This window comes from Clavelina lepadiformis, chromosome 6 (assembly GCF_947623445.1).
Source record: "Clavelina lepadiformis chromosome 6, kaClaLepa1.1, whole genome shotgun sequence".
Classification (NCBI taxonomy): Eukaryota; Metazoa; Chordata; class Ascidiacea; order Aplousobranchia; family Clavelinidae; genus Clavelina; species Clavelina lepadiformis.
The window spans coordinates 6,494,041-6,517,695 of record NC_135245.1 but is presented as its reverse complement, the minus strand read 5'-3'; the positions used below and the strand labels follow the sequence as shown (position 1 = coordinate 6,517,695).

At 38.5% G+C, this 23,655-nt stretch overlaps 2 protein-coding genes across 2 annotated transcripts; one reads left to right on the top strand and one right to left on the bottom strand.

Moving 5' to 3' along the window:
- The first annotated feature begins 1,653 nt into the window (after positions 1–1,653).
- LOC143462984 (uncharacterized) lies at positions 1,654–4,612 on the top strand. The gene has a single exon (XM_076961323.1). It carries the CDS (start codon positions 1,654–1,656, stop codon positions 3,577–3,579), a length of 1,926 nt encoding a protein of 641 aa, XP_076817438.1. The 3' UTR covers positions 3,580–4,612.
- Positions 4,613–9,325: 4,713 nt separating this feature from the next.
- Positions 9,326–23,154, bottom strand: LOC143461866 (ras-related and estrogen-regulated growth inhibitor-like). The gene is made up of 5 exons (XM_076959774.1): positions 23,136–23,154; positions 17,323–17,485; positions 13,768–13,824; positions 10,872–10,945; positions 9,326–10,438 (listed from the first exon to the last, which is right to left on the bottom strand). The coding sequence occupies exons 2-5, from the start codon at positions 17,390–17,392 to the stop codon at positions 9,722–9,724; spliced, it is 918 nt and encodes a 305-aa protein (XP_076815889.1). The 5' UTR covers positions 17,393–17,485; positions 23,136–23,154; the 3' UTR covers positions 9,326–9,721.
- Between the last annotated feature and the right edge of the window lie 501 nt (positions 23,155–23,655).

Sequence of the window (23,655 nt, the reverse complement as noted above, 5' to 3'; positions counted from 1 at the left end):
CACCCGGCACTTTGCAGATATTCTGATTGGCAGGTCACTTACCCTGGTGACCGATCATCGCCCCATAACACAGGCTTTCCAAAAAGCTGGCACATCAATGTCCCCGAGACAAACCCGTCAGTTCAGTTACTTATCTCAGTTTACCGAAAAGCTCATTTACCAAAGTGGACTTAGTAATGTTATAGCGGACAGTTTGTCCCGTATAGAAATCAATACTTTTCAGTTACAGGACTATACTATCGACTATGAACAATTCGCTCAAGATCAAATGGCTGACGCATCTGTAACAGCACTGCTGACCGACCAAACTGGCCTGAAATTGGAACGCCGTAAACTTCCGGATTCGGACCTCTCGATTCTGGGTGACATTTCACAGAAGAGATTTCGACCGATCGTGCCGACCACGTATCGTGACGTCATTTTTCACAACATTCACTCGCTCTCACACAGTGGATACAAGAGCACACTCAAACAGATTGGCGAACGCTTTGTATGGAGTGGTATGAAAACGGATGTCAAAAATTTTTGTCGTACATGTTTGCCATGTCAACAAAGTAAAGTTAGCAGACATAACAAAACACCTTTACAGCCGCACAGTGAACCCACAGAACGATTTCGGTTTATTTTGGCAGATATTGTTGGACCATTGGTGGAAAGTGACAATTGTCGTTACATTTTAACATTTGCTGACAGGTTCACGAAATGGGTTGAAGCGATTCCTATACCAGACGCCACTGCAGCGACCATTGCCAGAAATTTCCTGCTGCACATTGTTGGACGCTACGGAGTACCTGAACAACTTCACACCGATCGTGGTCAGGTGTTTATGAGCAAAATTTTCACAGGCGTATGCAGGACCCTTGGAGTCAAGCTTGTTCATTCCCTGTCATTCCGGCCTTCCTGTCTTGGATTTTTGGAACGCACCCACCGAACGTTGAAAGGTGCCTTGAGAGCGTGTGAATTTCCGCAGAATTGGACGGCCAACTTGGGACTAGTTCTTCTAGGTTTACGGACATCGCTCAAGGAGCATGTAAACTGTTCCCCAGCTGAGCTTGTATATGGCTCTACCTTACGAGTTCCCGGGCAGTTTTTCGAAGCCCTGGACGATGACACGCCTTCACCTTCTCAATATGTGCAACATTTAACGGACTTTATGGCTACCTTGCGGTGCACACCGCCAGTACATCACGCTACTCCGCCAGTGTACATAGACAAAAGTCTTGCGGATTGTACGCATGTATTCATTCGCGTTGATGCTTCTAGGCCTAGCTTATCTCCTCCGTATGCAGGACCTTATAAAGTTTTGGCCAAATATGACAAGTATTTCACCTTAGCTATTGTAGGACAGCATCCTAATGTGTCAATAGACCGTCTTAAAGTAGCTCATTTGCCTGTTTTTGATTCTGTAGATATAAGCATTCCGCCAATGAAAGAGACGGATATAGTTGATGAAGTGGTTCGTGATACTAATGATATCTCTATCGCTGCAGATTCCAACGTTGAGTTGAGTGGACTTCCGACCTCTCCGGTAGACACTGCGGAAGACATTGCAGTCGACGACATATATCGGGACGCCTTAACCGACATTCCACCTTTACGCACCACAAGCCGAGGACGTCACATTCATTTGCCGAAGCGTTTTCAAGACTAAGCATGTACGTGCCACTTGCCTTGTACTTGATTTGCATAGTTGTGGTCTCCCAACCGACAATTGGCTTACAAACCTTTAACCTGTGTCAACCACATTACAAAAAGGGAGAATATTTTATACCTCCGCCGGAACCATGTTTGCATAAGAAACATACTGCAATTCACCAATGCACAGCTAAAATTTATGATCCTAGTCACCGCCTAATCGACATCGAAGTTTTTGTATGCCGTACGTTTATAACTACCTCAATAGCAACCCATTATTTCTTTGGATCTAAAAGTCACGATGATAGTACAGTCGCAGGACCTGCACCAAACCCGGATGCTTGCGATCTTTGGAGAAGAACTTTTCAAGCACCAAATGTTGGAGAGTTGAAGCAGCAAAACGAATTCACATGGGCGACCAGAAACAAAGTCAAACGCAGTTACAGCTGGCCCTCTACTACCACTACACGAACAATCAATGGCATCCTGAACAAATCGATTTTAAAGTATGATCCGGTAACGCAGAAACTGATGTCGAGTATTGCCACTTTATCGAAGTGCCAAGTGTCTTCGGGTTCCTGTATTGTGGGAGCCAGAACATTTATATGGAAATTTAAACAATCATTTCAATGTCCTCAAACCGTTCCTCAGGGAGTCCATAAACTGTTACTACATTACCACAAAGAACATTTATACCGAGTGCAAATCAAAGCTCTTGGGATTAGTGTGCATCATCGTGCAAAGTGCGCTGAAAAGACATTTCAATGCTACAGCCGAAACGCTATTTGCACGCCTACAGGACTGATTCTGGTTCCGCAAAATTGTTCGGAGCTTGCAGCTTTAGACTTTTACAAAACCGCGACAGCCAAACAGCAATCCAACGACGTACATAGCCGCTCGTCCAGTTCGGAAGCCGGTGCCCTTGCAAGATTCATGACGGAAAGCAATGACAATATGGCTGACCATGTGTCTAATCTAGTGGACGATATACATTACCTAGAGTGTCAAGTTGAAACACTCGTCTCATCTCTTTATGCGCTGGTCGCACGTCAATACCCCGGGGAAACTTTAACCGCAATTAGCGGACAGAAAAAAGCAGCCGTCACCATAGGTGATCTTATAACAGAAATTCAATGTTACCCAGTATCGGGAACCGTATTACGAAGTCTGGTATATAAGGGTCAGTTTTCTGCTAGGCCCTTAGTTGAATTCTTCTATAATAATGGTACCAAAACGCTCGGTCAAATCTACCGAGACGGAAATCTTTATAGAGGAGTTCGATATGTAGAATCCTATGTTCCTGGTCGCATATTCTCATTTAACATTGGTAACCAATTCTATCAATTTGAGAATTACTCTCTGAGTCAAATAGACTCGGATGTGCAAGCTCTACGGCCGTCTTTCGCACCAGTGAACTTTACAGAACCAGACATTGATTTTGAAACCTTTATCGATGATTATCCTTCAGAAGAAGACCAAGGATTTGAAGACATCCAAAATATGTTAGTGTCGATGAGCCATTTCAAGCTCGCACATGATAAATTTTACCATTTTCTAGATGCAAATACTGATCAAACTAGGGATTACGATTTCTCTAGCGTCAGACACACAATCGAGAACACCTTCTCCAATGTATTTTTGAGTGTTTTATCTTCTATTACAAATCCTGTTTTAGGCGGGATATTGGTTATTTTACTATTCATGGCAATGTTTTGGGGCTTTGTCTTAACTATTTGGGCAATTAAGTTTTACAGAGGACATGTAGTCGATTTGGCACGATCTCTCATCTCTCGTGTCCGTCGCATCCGTCAGCCAACCATGGAAGAAAACGTCCCTCCCGACGATGTTCCAGAAAACAGAGAGGATTTAGTTGTAACGCAAGAGGTCCGGCATACCGATGAAAACCCCAATGAACCGCTATACCCCAATTTACGTCAGCATTAGGCCTTGTCGCGGCGTTGTCCTATACGGTTATGACGTAGGTACAGCGCGAACGTTTATTTCGAACGAATTACCTTTCCATTTGCGTTTTCTCTGGTTCACATAGCTGATTCATACCTTGTGTTTGTGTGTTATTTTTTATATGTAGGTGTCTACTTATATGTAGTGTGGTATTAGGTTTTGTGTAAAATTACAATTACGATTCTTTTATGTTACTTTGGTTGTGGTAAAAGTATATAACAATAAAATATCAAAATATTTAAGAACCCTTCTATATAACATAATATTAGTGAAGAATGTTTACTGCTATTTTTTTTCTTTTGCATATTCCATCTGTGTACGTTCGTTGACCGCATCACCATCCTGACTGGAGAGAAAACAAATTCTGCATTCACATTGCAAGCTGCCAACAACAATCTTGCAAGATGCCAAAACCAACATTCCTACCTCGAAGCTTTTCTGAGTGGGGGGAATTATATTGTGGGGATTATGTAGAAATTAATTATATATTTTTGGCATTGCATAAAGTTTGATTTTTCTCCAGTCTAGATAAAATAATAATGTTTGCAAAGCTTTAGCGTGCTGACATAGAATGAAGTGTTTCAAGTACCTTGTTTTCGTGGTGTAATATGCGACACGTGGTTATGGTAGCGGGTATTGTTTTAGTATCTTTAAGCACAATCGTAGTTTCAAACCAATATGTGATATAGTAAGTGTGTCAAGTGGTTTTTTGTCCTGGTGTAAAGCGGTTTGAATTCTTTGTGAGAAAAAGGCTTAAATTGGAACTGACACGTGATTATGGGCTGATTGGCTAAAAGCTGATTGGTCAATACTTTAGTATAAAAAGAAATGTTTTGTTTAAATCGCTCTCTTCACTTACTCGTGGAAACTCTCTCTTCTCAGAGTTATTTCCCTTGTTCTGTAAAATTGAAGTTATTACTGGATTATTAAGAAAATGGGATCATGGTGTAAATATTGCTAATTCGATATCCTAATTCGGACAAGTTATTCGGACAATATAGCAAATTTGAACTTATGAAGTTGGTGTTGATTTAAGAAGCAATATAGAGACAGTAAACAACGGAGTCAAAGACAATCATAGGAGTCAGACAATAAAACTGAAAGACTGGGTTTGGCTTAGGCCATCCCAAAACCATTACCACACCGCAAAATCCCATAGTACTTTGCACACGATAACTCCAGCTCCTGATTTGTGAGAGCAAGAGTTTACTGCACAGATCCACGGCAAGTCAAAGCTTTACTGTTGACTACATCGCATATGCTAAATATTTAGCTTGATAAAACTAATACAACTATCAAATTCCAAAAAAGGTGATTCCTTGTGCTAGTTAATTTTGTGAGCAGGTTTCCATCACTGACGAAACATGACTTGACTGACGATGCCGGGCTGGCCTGTGCATTGGATTGTTTTAATTATAATATTACTGCTAATAACACTGCTAATAATATACACCAGTACATGATAATACACACCAGTGTATGTTACCAGTGGTCGACAAACAACACTCACTGTGCTTACTTTTTCAGGCATCTAACTAGTGCACTGTTGTCTCATTCGGCTGAGTTGTATTGGAAACTCAACAAAATCCAACATAAGTCTAAACCAATGTATTCATCAATTGATGCTCACCTTGTTGCAGTAAACAAAGTCACCAATGACATATTGGCTACACATAGAAATCACCGACGCTATCGAATCCCTACAACTAGAACTGTTGGGCAAACATGATATCAGATTTTTGGTCCGTCCTATCTTTGAGTTACTCTTTCACCGAAAATCATTTATCTCTTACTTTAGTAAACTTCTGACGCATTGCGTTATACTGTTGTACTTCTTGGTGTAGGCCTAGCATTCACAGTAAATTAATATTCGACAGCTTTGAATTGCTTGCTTGGGTATAACGAATTGATCCAATTAATACGGTTTGGTGACACTTAATCACGCGACAATTAATCACGCGACGCTTAATCACCGACACATAATCACTAGGACATTTAATCACGCGACATTTTATCACGCGACACATAATCACTAGGACATTTAATCACGTGACACATAATCACTAGGACATTTAATCACGCGACATTTAATCACACATTTACAATATTTTTTTACATTTACAATTTACAGCAATGTTATGCATGGGAAATGTAAGCAACTGCACGAAGATAGACTAAAATCTCGCTTGACAGATTACGGTCAACTGTGTTTTGCACGCGCAGTTTCAGTGCCTTGTACCGCATTGGAATAGAAGGTTGAGTACCAGCAATTCGTTGCAGAAACGTTGCACGTTGCATTTGAATGTCTTTTTCAATTCCCCGTATGAAAGTCCACAATGTCGGGTGGTGGCATTGAAAAAGCACTTGGAGACCAAAATGCCAACCTTCGACTGCATTTGTGGTTCTTGCAATGCAACCTGCCCCGGCTTCGTAATGATTCCAACTTTCGATTGGAAAGATGGCTGAGCCGTAATTTTCACCACGTCCCGGACGTCGTCTGCCTCTGATATATGTGTGTTCGAAATACGAAAGCAGCTCAGGCATCTTCTCGTGATCGGGCATGCTATCAGCTAAGATAAGAAATGACTCGACTACGTCAGAGGAAGGGACCATGGCTAAGGCTGGTAAACACCGAACAGCTGTTCTTAATTCGTCATCAGACTCGTAGTCACACTTCATGCCAATTTCATTAACTTTGCGCAGGACGCTTTGCGTTAGGTGAAAATAACAACTCCTAACATTTGCTGTAGGAAATGCTGTGCGGAAAGCACTTACTGCGGCAGTCTCAAAATCGAGCAAAACGCATTCCGGTGCAGCAGTGGGGATCATTGTTTTAATTGCATCAAGGATGCGATCGTACGTTGCTCGCGTTTTATTTTGAACGAGGCAGTAAACTGCTGCAGGAATAAGACCGGGAACAAGTTCAAAATGTACTGTGTACAGTTGAAAGAACAAAGACGGTACAACCTTGAACGTTCCATCAGCTAGCCACAATTTCGCTCTGGCCAAACCGTCTAGCAGATCCCTGCTGCCAAGAAGAATCAGACGATTGTTTCCAGGTCCAGAGTCGTGCAAAATCATGCGCTGGAATGTTTCTGGTATTGTGAAATTAGTATCCATCGGAGACTGTATAGAGCGGCCGTACAGTGTGCAGTCAGCATATCGCGACGTTTTCTCTGCAAGGTCCGCTTCAAAGATTGTTTTTTTGGCAGCGCCATGAGTACACCTGGTTCCAAGTCTCTGCTTACAGACCCGATGACGTTGCTTGTACTGGCTGACAGTTCACCCATATTCACCTTCATTTGACTGATAGCCTGTCTTGCCAAAGCCGACTCTTTGTTGCCGCCGTGGTTATGTTCAGGATCAGCGTCAGTTATGATTTGGTCTCCTTCAGTTGTTATACGAGCCTGGCACCGACTTTTCTGGTAGAGTTTGCAACGCCACTGAATCGTTCCGTTTGCGTACTCACGGTGTTTGACAAACTCGTACTGTTTGTGCAGCACCGATTGATTCCCTTTCGATGTTAAGCTAAACTGCACTGTCTTATTAGTCATAGTAATGTCCGTTAAATTAAAATAATCACGATTTACAACGGTAAGACAGCGGCAGGCTATAGTATAGACAAAGACACTGTATAAATGTCGTGTGATAAACTGTCTAGTCATAGTAATGTCCCCTGAATTGAAATAACCACGAGTTACAACGGTAAGACAGCGGCAGGCTATAGAGTATAGACCAAGGGTCCGCAACCTAGGGCCCGCGGGCCGTATCCGGCCCGGCCTGCGAAATCGTCCGGCCCGAGACATAAAACTGGTGCGAAGGCGGTAGACTAGTATCTCGTACTAAGTACGAGATTGTCTGTAGACTAGACTAGTCGTTATAGATACAAAGAGATGTGGCGGTCGTGATAGTAAATTGTAATAATTCATTCATTGGCATTGTTCCAGAGTTCCAAAACCGACGCTCTGACACAGTTTCAAGTAGCATTGTATTTTACGGTGTAACGTTTTGATGGTACTTTGGTCAAGAGCTTCGGTGACAATACAGTAGAATAATGTTAGATATTACATAGGTTATACTTTCGGACAATGTAACAATTAGACTTTATGAAGCTGGTGTTGATTTAAAGAAACATTATAGAGAAAGCCGGCGCAACGGAGTCAAAACAATTGTCGGGGAGTTCTAAAAGAAAGACCAAGGAAGCCTTTGGCAGTCGCATCCAAGTGATTATGTGTCGCGTGATTAAATGTCGCGTGATTAAGTATCCAAGTCGCGTGATTAAATGTCCTAGTGATTATGTGTCGCGTGACTAAATGTCCTAGTGATTATGTGTCGGTGATTAAGCGTCGCGTGATTAAGTGTCGCGTGATTAAGTGTCGGTACACCAATTAATACACATACCGTATATTTTCTCAAATGCTTTCATAACCAAGGCAACACAGTAAACGATACCTCACCGAATCCCTTCTTGGTAAAGGGAAAGAAAATATATGGACTCGACAAAGTTAAATTGTTTTTGCTTTGTTGAAGCGTTGAAACAGTGCCTCATGTCAATTTGACAATTGTCAACTTGCTTGAACCATAATAATTTTGAGAGCTTATTGCAAAGGCAAAGCGAAAGCTCTACGGGTGCTTAATTTTCTAATCTTTTTTGCTACTTTAGAATAGGATTCGAAATTCTGGATCCGGAATAAACTATTCTAGATTATTCTAGGATAGTAAATTATTCTGTATTATACATCCCTAGTTACAGGTTACACCGTTACAGATTTGTGGCCTTTGCCTCGTATCTTTATATGTCTTTCTTATCAGCTTATTTGTGGCCTAGTTACTGCACTTCCTCAGTATTCAACTTCATAAAACTTATTAAATATGTTTGTGTTTGTGAGTATTGTATTGTTCTTGTAATTTTTTCAAACTTGTTTGTTGTATGTTGGGTTTTGTGACCGTGCTAACTATTCTATTCATTTTTATCATTTCGTTTGCTTTGCTGCTTTTTCCAGCTCATTGTTTGCTGGTAGAATTGTTGTTTTATCACGCTGTAAAGGTTAGCATTTTATTTTTCGTTCCCCCACAAACAATGACGCAAAATAAACCATTTAATTAACCGTGACAATTAACGATTTCTACAGCTGTAGCCGCCAGTTACAACGGCTAATATCAACCGGCTAAAAGTAATTCGGCTGAATTCCCACCCTCAGTTAAGTAGTATACAAGCAATTTATCAAAAAGAAGATGTGAAATATGACAAAGTTTTTGTTTTTATGCAAGTAACAGTAACAGCATGATATGCAAGAGCAAAGTGTTGCAGTGTTTTGTGTAGTCGCGAACTCTCGCAATAAGGATGTGTGCATTGTGTATAGCAGTGGACCATCTGTATGTCGTATCCTGTGATCTATACTTATCGAATCCTTTAGTTTCGGTTTAAAAGGGCTAGCCTTTGCACGTGTTAAACTCACCAATGATTACTGGGTACATTAGCTTTGAATGTTGATGTTTGCTTTGCTGTAGAGTGTTAGCAATAGATTTTATAATCTCCGTGTTTTTTTTATTCACCTTTAAACTAGCTACTTTTTGTAAGCAGTTCTTTGTAAAGTATTTAACAAAATTGTCTACTTCCCTTAACTTCTTTTTTCTTGCTTGTTACCATGTTACCCAATTCCAAGTACAATAAACACAATAAACGGCAATCAATTGGTGACTCTACTGCGATTAACCAATTAAAAGATATGATTAGATTTTAAGTTTATTTTTGATCAAAAATTGTAAACGTTGAAAAAAGACATAAAACAGAACAAAATAAAAACGCAAAAATAACGTACAGTGCAACAGAAATTAAAAAGGGATAGGACAGTGTCGTAGCCTACTTTGCAAAAATTTCGGAATGATTTCCAGAAATCAAGTTATAAATGTTGATACCGGGCCTAATGTGTTAAAAATTGTAGTGTGTTGCTTTTACAGAACATCATCAACATTTTTCAAAGACATTTCTACAGTAGAGATCAGTAAGCTACCACAAGTAGAAATACCATATTTTAGTAAGTAAGTTTTATTTAAGTTTGATTGGTTATGGTCCGGCCACTCAGATGAAATAACGCAAATAGGATGAGAGCCTGTTTACAGTTTATAGAACCAGAGCCCCAATCATGTTCTTCTGATGGTGGTGTGAAGATGGCCGCTTGGCCATTTCTTCAAAACTGTCCGTCGAAGACTCGCGACTCTTTCGCGATTTTTTGTCCGAATCGTCGGAAAAAATATCGAAAAAACAGTTCGACTCTTCCGGCAAGTCGTTCAAAATAGGTGCAGACATAAGACTCGAGTAGGGCGATGACGGTACAAAACGACTACCTCTTCGACTGTTGTTATTGCTTGTGGATTTGCCGTTCGAAACGCCAACTGGACTATTGTTCCCACTATTTGGTGTGCTGATAGGGTGGTTTTTCGTCTTACCAGTCTGTACTAGCATTTTCAAGCCTTGGCGTACTTGGCTTAAGCTGCTTCTTCGTCGTTCACGTTTCTGCGCCGATCGCATGCGCAGGTGCGCCACCTCGCGGCAAAGTTCATCAAAGGCGAATCGGACGCTCATTTCGGGGCCACAGGCCGAACAGTCGACGTGACAGAGGATGGAAAGCCTTGAAACCAGGCATTCTATTTTCTCTCGGTTAACCTCACGACAGTGTTCTAGATCGGCTTTGTTGCCAACAACGACCATGCTGAAATTTCTGGACGACCGTACCGACTCCAAACGCTTTTGGAATTGTTCGATTTTTTGAACACTCTCCGGGTTGGTTATATCGTAAACAAACATGAAGCCTTCTGCCCAGCGAATATGAGATTCGTCCTGTCAACAGAATCAAATTGAAAATTATTACGTGATTTCATGTGCTTTTTAGCGATTTTGGACTATTAAAATCTTATGTATAATCATATAGGCTTCCCACAATCAAAATTGTAGTCTGTACTATATGTCAAAATAACATTTCATTGACTCAGCTTTAATGTGTCTGCTCGGCAGTGTAATTATGCGTTATTTGGCAATTTAACTGGAAAAGACATACTTTGTAAGTGGAACGTGTTATTGTGGTGTTGAAATTTTTCCCAAAACAAGAGTGAAAAACAGATATAATTTCATCAACACAAAATGACAAATAGAGATTTTGGTTTTTGAAACATTACGACATCAACGATGATTACTGATTTGCAGAAATGTTGATCAACTGCATGAAAACATGTTTACGGTTGCGAATTATGAACGCTGCAAAATCAAAACTGACCATGTTGAGTGAATCAATGATTTCCATGTGTACTTGCTCCCCGTCAATATTGGTCTGGTATGCATATTTCCAATCTGAAGAAAAAAAGACGTTAACTTTGTTACCACGTATATTATACAGTAACATACATATATAATTAGACCCAACGATTGACCACTATACATATGTTTTGACGCAGTTCATTTTGAGAAACTTGGTTCCCATATTATGGCGTTAGTAGTTACTACGGATTAGAATGCACATAACGGAAAGTGGTAAACTTTTTAGTTCCTCAACTGGCAAGAGTGCTAATGTTCCAGTACAAACGGCGACAAACCACTTCACAGTTTGTTTGTATAACTTTGAAATATACAATATCATCAGGGCTATAAAATTTTGTTTTTTCGAAAAATCTAACCGGCGAACATATCTACCATCAGCCTATATCTATAAACACGAAACACATAAAGTTTACATATAACATTGTTTGTTGACAAATGCCGAGGTGATGGATTTGTTATTAATAAGTATAACACTGCAACCGTGCGCTGTCAGGCCTACTTAAGGAACGTAATTTATCAGTCATGGATTCAAGAAAGATGTAACAATTAGTACAATGAATGCGCCCGCCGTTTAGTTGATTCGCATATCTGTTGTTAGTTTCATTTCGCAGACGTTTTGAACATAACCATACAAGTCGACCAAATAACCACAATTTGACGTCAAGTTCATATTTGGTTAAAATATCCAAACCGATTTGATGTTTACAAAGACATTTCTGAACTTGAGCAAAAGGTTGAGGCACAGAGCTATAATTAAAACGTGAGAATTATAAAAAACAAAAAAGTGTGAGTACTTTCATCAAACTTTGGCTCAACATAAAACCTTGTGGGATGCAGGATAACTTAAATGGCATCTGCTTGTATGTCTAACCTGCGGTGGTATAGAAATGATCTTTGACATACTATCCGCATCAATCAAGGCATATAGCTGGTGTGTCGATAAGCCACAGTTTTTGATAAAAATGTTTCACGGCTATCCTAATCACATCTCTGAAACGGAGGAAGCGCTTTGTGGTTTGTTACTATTAGCTGCTGATTTTTGATAACTGTAGATCTTGTTAACTGCGCTATAATGAGTTGGCACATCAACAACCGAGGGAGAATATTCCAGAAGAACGTATGTCGATATTGTAATGTAAATAAATTCATGCAGCAGATGGTACATGAACTTTGCTGAAAAATGACGTCAAACCTGACAGGACAATTAATGAAAATGGAACTCACTGGTACTACAAAGCGTTTCCTTCCGTCAGCTTCTGTTCATACGTAAACATTTTTTGCAAGTAACTGGAAATCGCTGATCTTAATGTCCGAAAAATTTAAAGGGTAGTATTTAAACCAACATTATCGCACGACTGCAATTACTCTGGGGTAATCTGCCCGATGAATATCAAGCAAGAGTGACTAAACGTTCAGGTTAAGCTTTTTAAAATCCATTTAAATTGCCGTCGTTTTGTTTAGTTTGTGATTCACCGCGTTTAGTTGCGTTTGCTGAATAACCATGTCTCAAAGTTGAAAAACAACGTAAGGACCCACGTTCCCCACAAGTGCAGAGATTTGCGAACGACAAAGGTCTAAGCGAAATTACAACCAGCACAAAGCGACCGTTTATATTTGTACTTTTGTGACGTGAAGTGAAAACGTATAAAGTAACCTGATGATGTTTGAATTGACAAATCGACGTTATTTCTAAGCAATTTGGAGATGCATAATTCTTAAAAACTTTCCGAAAGGAACTTGCCCGTGACTCGATTTAAAAAAAAAATAAAACTAAGGCATATATGTCTTACGGTATTTTTTGGATATTTTTACCAAACTTCTTTACAAACTTGATGAAAAAATAATAATTTATTATGCATTGAATAAAAATTAGTTATTCATATTTTTTTTAACTTGGTAAGGTTATATACTATTCATGGCATAACTTTCCAGCACTATTTTACAGCAATTTGTTTCCAATTGATCTCGCGTTACACATCATTGGTAACCTGATAAATGCGGCTAAGCCACTAAACCAGTTCGATACCTTTGCAAAATCAACTTTTACTGGCTAATTTACAAGCGTTAGTTTTAGGTGGCAAGGTAGTAAGTAATCCTATACAGTTAAATGTTTATGGTTAAACTCATACGCCAGCTGTTTTGGTGATCTACATGCTTTAAGTATTTACAAATCAGTTATTGCTTGTTTTCCTCCTTTTTCTTATGTTGTATGTACATTTTCGGTTGAAATGCTCTGTTTAATCATTTAATTCAAAACTGATGGCAAAATAACTGAGTATATAATTGAATGCACGACGTTGACCGAGATTAATATGGAAATTCAGCAAAAGAGGTCGAATTCCAGTCAGATAAATACGGTCGTCTGATAAATAATGCAGCTAATAGCACTAAATATACCCACAAGTACTTCCCGTGAAATTACAATTAACGTTCGAAAAAGTTTTTTGTAAACTGCGTTTTGTCTTATAATAAACAAATTTGACTAAAAACGAGATAGCGTAAGAAAATAGTCGTTCGTGTAAACCTCGCCCAAGGGCCGCAATAGCCAATGACACAACTTCGGCCCTAATGCGCATTTTTACTCAAACTTCGCACGTTGTATGAAACATCTTATGAAAGATCCGACCGAGATATCATTGCTGTTTAAAAGGGCATGAGGTAATACATCAAGCACCGTCATATGTCAGGTTTATTGTCATATGACCTTATGAATTTACATGCGACGAACGTGGCGCCAAAAACGACACAGTTCAACAAGCCTGGAAAATAACTACATTTGAGGTAGCAATATGTAATGCCACAATGTACAAGTTACACCACAAATCTCATATGATCTTTATCCAACTTACACGTACCAAAATCGGATTGATATTCCCATATAAATCTCCCGGTAAGGTATTTGACCACGAGAGCTGAAAAACAAGCAACCGTAAATTTCTATGATATTTGTACAGGTTGACAAAAGTAAACTATCGTGCACTTTTTCATTCAACTAAAAGTCCTCATTTGGTTAAAAAATAGTTTGTTGTTTGCAATAGTTGAAAAACTGCAGTTGTGCTGACGTCAAACACTGTAGACAAAGTGTCACAACCATATAGACGAGAAAGCATTATGTATAGAAATTCCTTGGGCGTGGAAATATTTTTGGATAATTTCTTCCCGAGAAATGTTCAAGCGCTTCTCATTTACGTCATTAAAACCATTGACCCATTGTTACGTACCAGGGGCTACGTCACGGTTTGTGACTTGAACAGCAGGAAAAACACAGCAAAACCGGTTAGCTTGTTTGCATAGATTAGTAATAGGATTAAAAAGCATTCAATGGAGCTTATAAAGTAGTATGGGGTATACCGGGAATGAGGACATTACCCCTATCGACAGAGCCTGAGCGTCTTAATAAGTTGCTCAAAGCTGTATAAATCAATGTATAATGATGAATATGTTATTCGTAGGGTTTCAGAGATCAGAGATTTCGAGTTATTATCGGAACATCAAACAATTAACATAAAAGCCAATTGCAAACATTTGCTTTCTAAATACGCTTTTTGGAAACACGTCACTTTCAAAGAATTGAACCCTTTCTCGTTGACGCTTGACGTTGCCATACGATTATGCAACCTCACAGTACAGATTTAAGATCGTCATGTCATGGTAATAAGGAAGCGCGTGCCTTTTAGCTGACCCATTTGTCATTTAAAAGTAAATCTAAATCCCATTTATGCCCTTTTATCTCATCCGACCAAACGAAAGTGATGGTTACAAGAACAGGCCTCGCCTTTCCAAAATATAATCAATCGCTGTCTTGAAGACAGGATTTATAACGAGCCCAAACAAACTTGTATGTAGTTTGCTGTGATATATTGTCTTAGATTCTGTAACGATAAAAATCTCTTACTCGAAATTACAGCGCGAATTACAGGAACGTCGATTTCTGTAAGCAACAATTGCCGTCTTCTCTAAACCTCCATCGTTAAACGAGCAATAAAACTCTGAAAACACGTGTGTCGCAAATTACAGTTGCATTACATATTTGCAACGAACAGGAATTGTAAAAATATTTTTCATAATATAAATATAGGTAAATAGTGAAAACGCGTGTGATTATAGTGTCGCAAAAAACGTAAGCATAAAACTAAATAAAGAGTTTGAAAAAAACCGCATTGACAAGACGCTTAACGGGCTGCAAGTATTTTTCGGTCACAATCACGATTTTAGTCGCTTGGTTTAATCGCATCTGATACAACCAGGTGTGCTAGGCTGTAACAAGCTTGGCTGCGGTTGGCAAGCGCTGTCATCAGCGGATTAACCGATAGCGATGCAGTGTGGCAAAGCGTATCCTATATAATTTTACGGTTTATCAAGAGACTTGCAGGCGGCACTCAAATAACTTTGATGTGAACGACAAAATGTATTATGATCCAAGTCCGTTTGGAAACTATCGATCTATTAGCCAGTGCATTTGACAGCTAATAAATCTTATCTTGGCTAACACTCGATTACGGATTCCTACGATAAGCCATTTTTATATCCGGAAAATTATCTCCTTGGCCTTAAAAGTCTAGTACGTCTACACATCGATGTTAGGTTAGACATTAGGCAAACGTTACAACGATTTGTCACTTTTGATATAAGTTGTTCGTAAAAGTAAACAAAATACCGTCGTAAGCAAAAGGGTGAAAAGTTCGCTTTCAATGCCAATGACGACAGGATCCTGGAGATGGTCGCGTGCTTATCTAGAGAGACAACGCCCATTTTTAGCAAGAAGAAATTAAGATTCTTATCGTTTATGCGATCGACGAGAGGTAAGCTATCTCCTGTTCCAATACCAGTCGGTTATGCAAACATTTCAAGTGTGCCGCAATGCACTTTGTCGTGCTGTTGTCATGGAAACGAGTGTGTGAATAGGTACCGGTATATATACACTGCGCAGCAATATCAATCATATAAGATCAGACCTTTCCCTTGTGATTTAGAAAATAATGCAATGGGGCAGATGCACGCGTAGGATTAAAATCAAATCTAAGTTAGTGCCGTGTGTCAATACTTAAGTTAATAAATGTACAACAGTGATGGGATTTCTACCCATGACAGTAATCCATAGACTGAATCCAATCAATCGTTATTTCAGCATGAACATTTTTCGTAAATATTGCCAAAGTCACAACAGAATGAGATTATGGTGTTGTATGTAATCCAAGTCACGAAAATTGTAATGCCTTTGTTTATGGAGAAATGGGATCCGCGTTTTATTTGATACTGTTGAATTGCAGTTAATTCGCAAAGTCAGCACTTGCTACATCAACAAAACGTGCTTTTTAAAAACTTAACCTCCGTTACGTCATCATGCACCACAGCGTAAAACCTGAGTTCATGGTGCTAGCTATAAGCCTATAGCTTTAACTTGGCCTGTGCTTTGCCGCTAAATACAGGTGAAATTCGCGCTTTCAAAGACCAGGATATATACAAAAATTTGGGGTTTATTGTTTAAATTGATACTATTCTTAGAAATGCATTCCATACTAATTCCAATCTTAAAATAGGATTGCACTTCTTCCACAAAGAAACCTGATATTAAAGTCTTGGACCGTATTGATCCGATAAAATTCGACCTATACTAAAGACTATTTCTCCAAACAAAAATATACTCTGCTATAGCAGAAAATAAAAAAATTAACAAGCACTTTAATCCGATCAAAGCGTGTAATTACGAGGCGATCCAGAGCTATTTTATTCAATCTTTTTTTACGACGGACAAGTCGAATTTGGTTGCGCTTTTTGGGTGAATATTAATCCCGCGTTAGCATTTGCTTTAACCTACATTCCGAACATGCTCAATGACTAATGAATCAGCAGAAGAACGGTAAGAAAATAACTTCTGCTAAAAATGTGTTCCCTTTCATAGGCCCAAAACCTCCATTATGTTGTATATAAATGCACCTGCTGTCGAGAAATGTTTTGCCGGCTTGGAAGTGCTGCCACAAAACTTAGAGTGTTTGAAATTCAAACATGAATACAAACATTGACGCGATCGGTACTACCTACAAGTTTTTCAGCATAAGGGGACATTGATTGTGTAGACACGTGTTATATATGATGCACTTTGATACATATGTACTCCGTTCACGGGCTAAAAAAATAAAACAGATTCCAAGAAAAAATGACACCCCGGCTCCATCTATCTATCTATCTTTCCGTGTAGTAATTTTACTATATGTTGCTAGAGAATTATTTTTATTGCATTTGTTGGTCATGCTGGCAGCCATAGTTGTAAAGCTTTCAAAGAAATACCAATCTCTCATTAGCAGCAGTCAGGAATTTTAGGTTTACATAACCTGTGATACTTTGTATAGCAAGTATATTGGTATCAAATTGACCACAAGCGTTTTCTTAAAACAAAAGAAATCGCTCACCTGACTTGCCAACGCCTTCTTCGCCGATGACCATCAGACGTATGTGATTGGCTGAAGTCGATCGAAACATTGCGAAGCCAAGAAAGTAACTTACATATATCTGTCAAATTTTTGTAAAACTTGCCGTTTATAAAGCAAAAGCACAACCCATGTATGAAATTTCCTGGAAAAAAGAATAGATTCATGATGTGTTTATTTAAAATAGGAAACAAACAAAGTTCATTAATATATCTTTACATCCCCTATACCTCCATGGTAATAATACTTAATATTTGCAAAAACGTTGTTTTTCAATTGCCTAAAGTTTTGTGAAACATAAATAGTTTATCCGCCCACTTGTTCTGATGAAACTGGTACTTGAATTTAAAGTGTTTTTTGAAAGACTTTGCTTGGACATCTTGCGGTGCTTCAAGATCGGAGGCCAAAATACACAACGCCGTAACACGAGACGCTTCAACTTGGTAGACTTAGCACGCTTTTTCTGATCCGATCAAGCTGCTGATTTTATCTATTTAAAGAATCGATTTCTTGATTTAAAATTTTCATTCTAGAGTTACCGAGTGTTTGAAAACCAATCTCATTTTTCATGCCGACTTGCAAAGCTATACTGAAACCGTTGTCTTAAATATACAAGGTCGCTTGGAAAAATGCGTATAACTTAACATAGCCGAACCGGCTCCACATAATAAAGGCAAATTTACTAGTTTTACAGCTCAATATAACCTAAACAAAAGCGAAGCCCTTTTAGAATAACAATACGCTTGAAAATTAATTTCAATTTTGCAATAAATTTTACAATCCGCTGACAAACTTTAATAACTTGGAGAATTTCTCTAACGGACAGACTCCGAATAAAAGTGGCACTCGTTGTGTCTGGTATGGTTGAATTTTTCAGCAGATAATATGACTTCATTTACGGACAATCTCCCGTTTCTGATCCGGCAATCGGGCTCACAATATCGCGTCGCCGCGGTCGGAAGACTGTAAATCAGCTTGTTTGGGTTTGGCGCGCCGAAGTAATAAACTAGCTTTTATGAGTATGTTTTATTTTCAATTGTTCTTAATCTTTTAACAGACAGATCGCCAATTTCATATCAAACAGGATCACTTGATAGGTAGAACGTATTCCTTTCAATATAATGTGTAATCCAACGCCTACGTATTTTTAATATATCCAGTCCTAAGGTCCAGCGAAGCGTAAATGTTTGTGTAGGGTCTTTGATCGTGACAATTCTCCTTTCGAGTCATTCAAAATTTTCTATGTGCCAACAGATTTGCTTCTGCGAAACTTTATGTGCTTTACGAGCTAAATTGCTTCAAAATTACTACTTCGCGGCGATTACAGCCTTACTCAAACTCATAGTTGCACGCTGGTACAAGCTGAAAAATAACCTAAAAATATGCGTTTTCTGCTCGGCTTATGCTGGTACGGATTATACAGCAAGAACACTTTCAAAGCAGAAAATCTCTCCTGTGTTTAGATACCGCATCGCTTTACCGCAGTGTGGATTTTTACTCTCAAGGCGACTATAGGCGAGAGAATTAAAAGTAAATATTTATAATTGTATCGTTTGTGTCAGCTTCGAGCACATTTTAAAACTCTTTTCTAATTACTGCATTTTTTGATCACGTTTTGCAAAAGTGGCTGAAGCATTTTGGTCACCTGCACTATTGACGAGCTATAATTTAACCCGACCAAATCACGTCAAAACTAACAACAAAAGTAATTTTCTTGTGAGTATATAGCTGCCAGAGTTATGGTGGTCGTTTGATTTAAAAGTGGACACATCACTCCGTTATTTTCACTATATTTTGATTCGTTGGAAATGTCAACGTCGGTTTTATAATGCTTGTTCGCACACTTGGCTTTGCACGCATGGTGCTGATGTACTTGTTTGTTTTATCTTATCTTTGCAATTGGGTTTTTAAAGCGGTAACTCTAAACTCTACTTTGGCAAAAGCCATCACTATTTTGAAAAAGCAAAGAGATGTTGATCTCTTTATGGTGACTATTCTCCAAACAGCAGTTTGATAACATAACAGGGACCAGATATTCTTTTTCGTTTATAACAATCCACGAAAAATGACTGTCTAGTGTTTATGGCAATCTGCAAGCTGCACTTTTTCCACTGTTAGCCAGTTTAACATAGGGTCTGTTTTCAGCATTTTTCATCTGCATAAGGCATATAGTCTATTTCTGCTACTACAGTATCTGCTAACATGAATGAAGTTAAAACAAGGTATTGCCAGACAGACTAACACTGCCGAGTAAAATAAGCACTGGCCGTTTTTCCTGAACTTTCCTCTTTATAATTTCAAGAGAACGGATTTTTTCACTTAAGCTTTCTTTCTTTTGTTACTGACGGACAATTGGTGCATCTATTTCCACTCTAAATATTGATCTTACCTGTTTAGTATAGAGCACTGTTCTTCGCATACAGCATATCTTTATGTTGTCATAATTGTGCTTATATCATAACAGAGTATCTCCTGATTTACACTGACTTCAACCTTGAAAGATAATTTTCTACTCGCTCATGACTACGCGGTATACAACAAATTATATCAGAAGTTGCTGTCAATGCGTAATATATCGTAACAAACATATCTTCTGTCGTCATCGCAGATATCAGTTGAATATTTTCATTATTGTCTGGCTCTAACTGTTACTCTAACTTAAAGGTGGCAACCTCGGCAGATGATAGATTTTATTTGCACTGATCCCTTATATCACTGAAGTTAAAACTGTTTTGAAGTTCGAAACGGAAGCAATCCCTTTGTTAAAATATTATCATATTATTGTAATAAAATGACAAATTTCCCGTTGAATCTAGCTTTCCCATGCAGGCAATTTGATTATGTAGGCCTAACTGATTATAATCTGTATTTGTGTCTATATTCTGTCAAGTGATTTATAGTTTGTTTAATTTTTGAAATAATTCCTTGCAGCATCTAGCTTTTTAAAGATGTTTTAATTATACTTGACTGCCAAACACTCTAATGGAAGTTCAATTTATACATTAACGAAAGTTTAAGCGTTTGGTGGAATTTTGTCTTATTATTTGTGGTTTTGAACATAACACTAACAGAAAGTCTTTTGGATAAGCACTTTGCTAGGACCTAGGCCATTGCGATAGTCTAATGCAGACTCCAGCTTCAGGCGAAAACAACATGTCCACATTAATTACTCTCGCCGCTAGACAGGTTAATTAATCAATAAGGCTTTAACGAAGGTATCGTAGACGTAACATACCGCAAAAATCTGCGGATTTTTATATTAAGTTTTTCTTCAGTCGCACTCCGTTTCACAACAAACGCTAATAAAGTTTTCTTCAGCAATTAAACCTGTAACTTTAATGCTACGCGGCTACAGAAAAAATGTTCATTTCGTCTATCAAAAGATAAAGAACTAATCATAATGGAATGATTACGTAAGCAACGTGATATTAGTTTCTCTAAATTCAATTGATCGTTTAGCACGTTTCCCTATTCGATGATCCATGGGTTAAAACGTCTTGCCCCGTTATCGTTCAAGGGTTTACGTTTTTACGTGTAATGACGTCAACACTGTATTGTGACGTATGATACGAACAACTATTTCGGGACATCTACTTCAATAATTCCCTAAAATTCAGGTTTCTTTGACAGAACTCAGTTTTAAAACGTGTGAAAAACAGCGCTAACGACGTTAAAATCGTGAAAGATACACGCTATGTACAAATTCAAACATGTTTGCAAACGAGGTGTACAACAATAAGACGCCTCAAAAAGCAAAATCCAAGCCATAAACTATTTTTTCTACATTAATGTATTCAACAGTGGCTACTTTCCGATTTGTTGGTATGGGATAACAGATATGTTATGCTCACTTGTACGGCTGACTTTATTTTAATTTTTGTTTTGAACACTTTTTTAGACAAATATTACTCTTTGCAATAACAATTATAATTCAACTAGAACAATCGATCGAAAGTTTATTGACACGAACAGGTCACCCCCACTGGCCTGTTGCGTAACCTGTCGTCATCGCCCAATTATTATCTCATCAAGTCTGACCAACTTTCAAGAAGTTAAGTTTTTCCATTAAATCTCAACTTTTAAGCTAAGAAATGTAAATTTAGCGATCCAGCTGTTCGCTTACTATGAGTCACCAGGCATGCACTATGAAGGGGTCTTTTCTTGCTTTTGTTTACTACGAAACAAACGATTTGGTGTCTTTCACAGTCGTATCTCGCAGATGCGCTACAGGCTACTAAATATGAAAACTTCGCTCACAAAGCTGCTTATATGTCTGCCGATCTGCTCTGGCATGCCGCCTTTTGGTAACATTACGTAGAACTTAATAATACTCTGAAGATTCTGACAAGATTATGCTGGCTGCGAACGAAAAGGTCTTTACCTTGATTACCGTGAAAACAAGAACAGACCCGAGTAAAGTTTGAACCAATATTGTTCGGTACACTTCTAAACTACGGTAAGTTCGCAACCAAAGCGCGACCGGCCGTGTTATGCTGGTACGTAGGGCAGTGTGAGCCTATCGCTTGCGTTTTGCGTACCTGGTATATACTTTCACTACCAAGGACGTTACTAATGACCTCTTTCATTGGCGCGAATGGAATGTAACGGTGTGTGATATCTGCTTGATATCCCGTTACTAGCTTTGCTAAGTTCATCTAGATTCTAGAACGAAGTGTTCAAACGAACTAAATTTAAACGAAGTATAGACATTATATACATTATATAGTTATATGTCTCCTAATATATAACTAATTACTTTTTTAACTATGTTTAAGTTCTTTTTTAAGACAGATACCAACCAAATCGCTACCAATATAGACGCTCCATATTTGGGAAGGCGTATACGAAATAAAGTACAAAGCTCTAATATAATTATAAGCTGACTGAATCTGCCGTGAGTACGCAGAGGAAGCGTCTTCATCAAAATCAATTTTATTATCCAGTCGTGTTAGGTCGGTATTGCCATGTTTCTTTAAACAAAAGTCGGAAAAGCAATTAATGGTCCCACGCAGAAAACGCAAATTTTGCACTATGTATGGTCGGTCAAAAGTCGGTCTATACGTCATAATAGAAGTGCGTGCGAGTCAGTTTAAATGCCGTGTCCGGCTGTTGACAATCGTGTTTCGGGATACTAAAACATTTTTTTTCAGAATTTCAGCAGCTAATAGCTACAGGAATATGTGGGGTAAAACTTGTATTGAAGGAATGTGGCTTGTTGACAATTTACAATATGGTTTGCTAAAGAAACAAAATTCTGCTTCCCGTTTAGTTTAGTCGGCAAAGGCCAGCGCCTGTAGACCCATTTACGGGTCAAACATGTTCAAGGACCCTTAATGTTAAAGTCTCTAAACTGCAAAATTAGAAAGTTTTTCAAACAACACCTTCCTTTGCATACAGGGAGGTATTCGAATTTGCTTGTTGGCTCTAATACCGCACACCACTCAGTGATTGACACAAAAGCCTGATTGATAGCATTTTTACGTGCTAACATGTGGTTTAGAAAATATTTATGGTGGTCAATTCGAGCTGTTAAACATCTCAGGTAACGTTTTAAACATCGTTGGTGTTACCTTTTCCAAATTTATCACTTATTCTCACATAGCTGCGCTGGTAAACAAAGTCTAACAAAGAACAGCAATTTGCCCATCAATAAAAGTTAAAGATTAAGTTTTACGGGAAAATGTTTTGCCATGCGGGTTTGCAGCGGTTCTGCAAAACTGCTTTTTCTCCTTTACTAGTTCTTATTGTAACAACAGAGAACTTATAGCCAAGAAGGCAAAACAACCAATCCTCACCTTGTACTGTGTCCTTCTGTCATGTGTTTGCCGTAAATCCAGATATGTACTTCTATGTAGGAAATGTTTGCAGTTTAAATGTTTTTAAGTTTTGCAAAGCTAGTGTGATAAAAAATAGGGCATCTTGTTCTGTCGAGTAGGGACGATATAATCGTAAAAGCGACATAGTAGATTAATTACACTATATACCATACGTTAAAGTTGCGGGCTTACAATCAAATTGGAAGGTCACATGTGTCGAATCTACAGTAGTTAATGGGTTAAATAAAATTTAAGGAGAGCTGCTGTCATGCAATCCGACATAAAAAACTGGATTTAATCACAGTTAAACGCCAATTCATCTATTCCTTTTTTGCAAATCTGATGGCAGATGTGGGCGCTACCTTACCATGTCTAACCCAAGCCAGAGACGGACAAAACATTTAGTTAATGATTGAAACTATTTTGTTTAAAAATTATTTATTATGATATTAAGCTGCGTCGTGGTTCAGTTGAAGTTTTTCTTGTGTTTGTTCGTTCT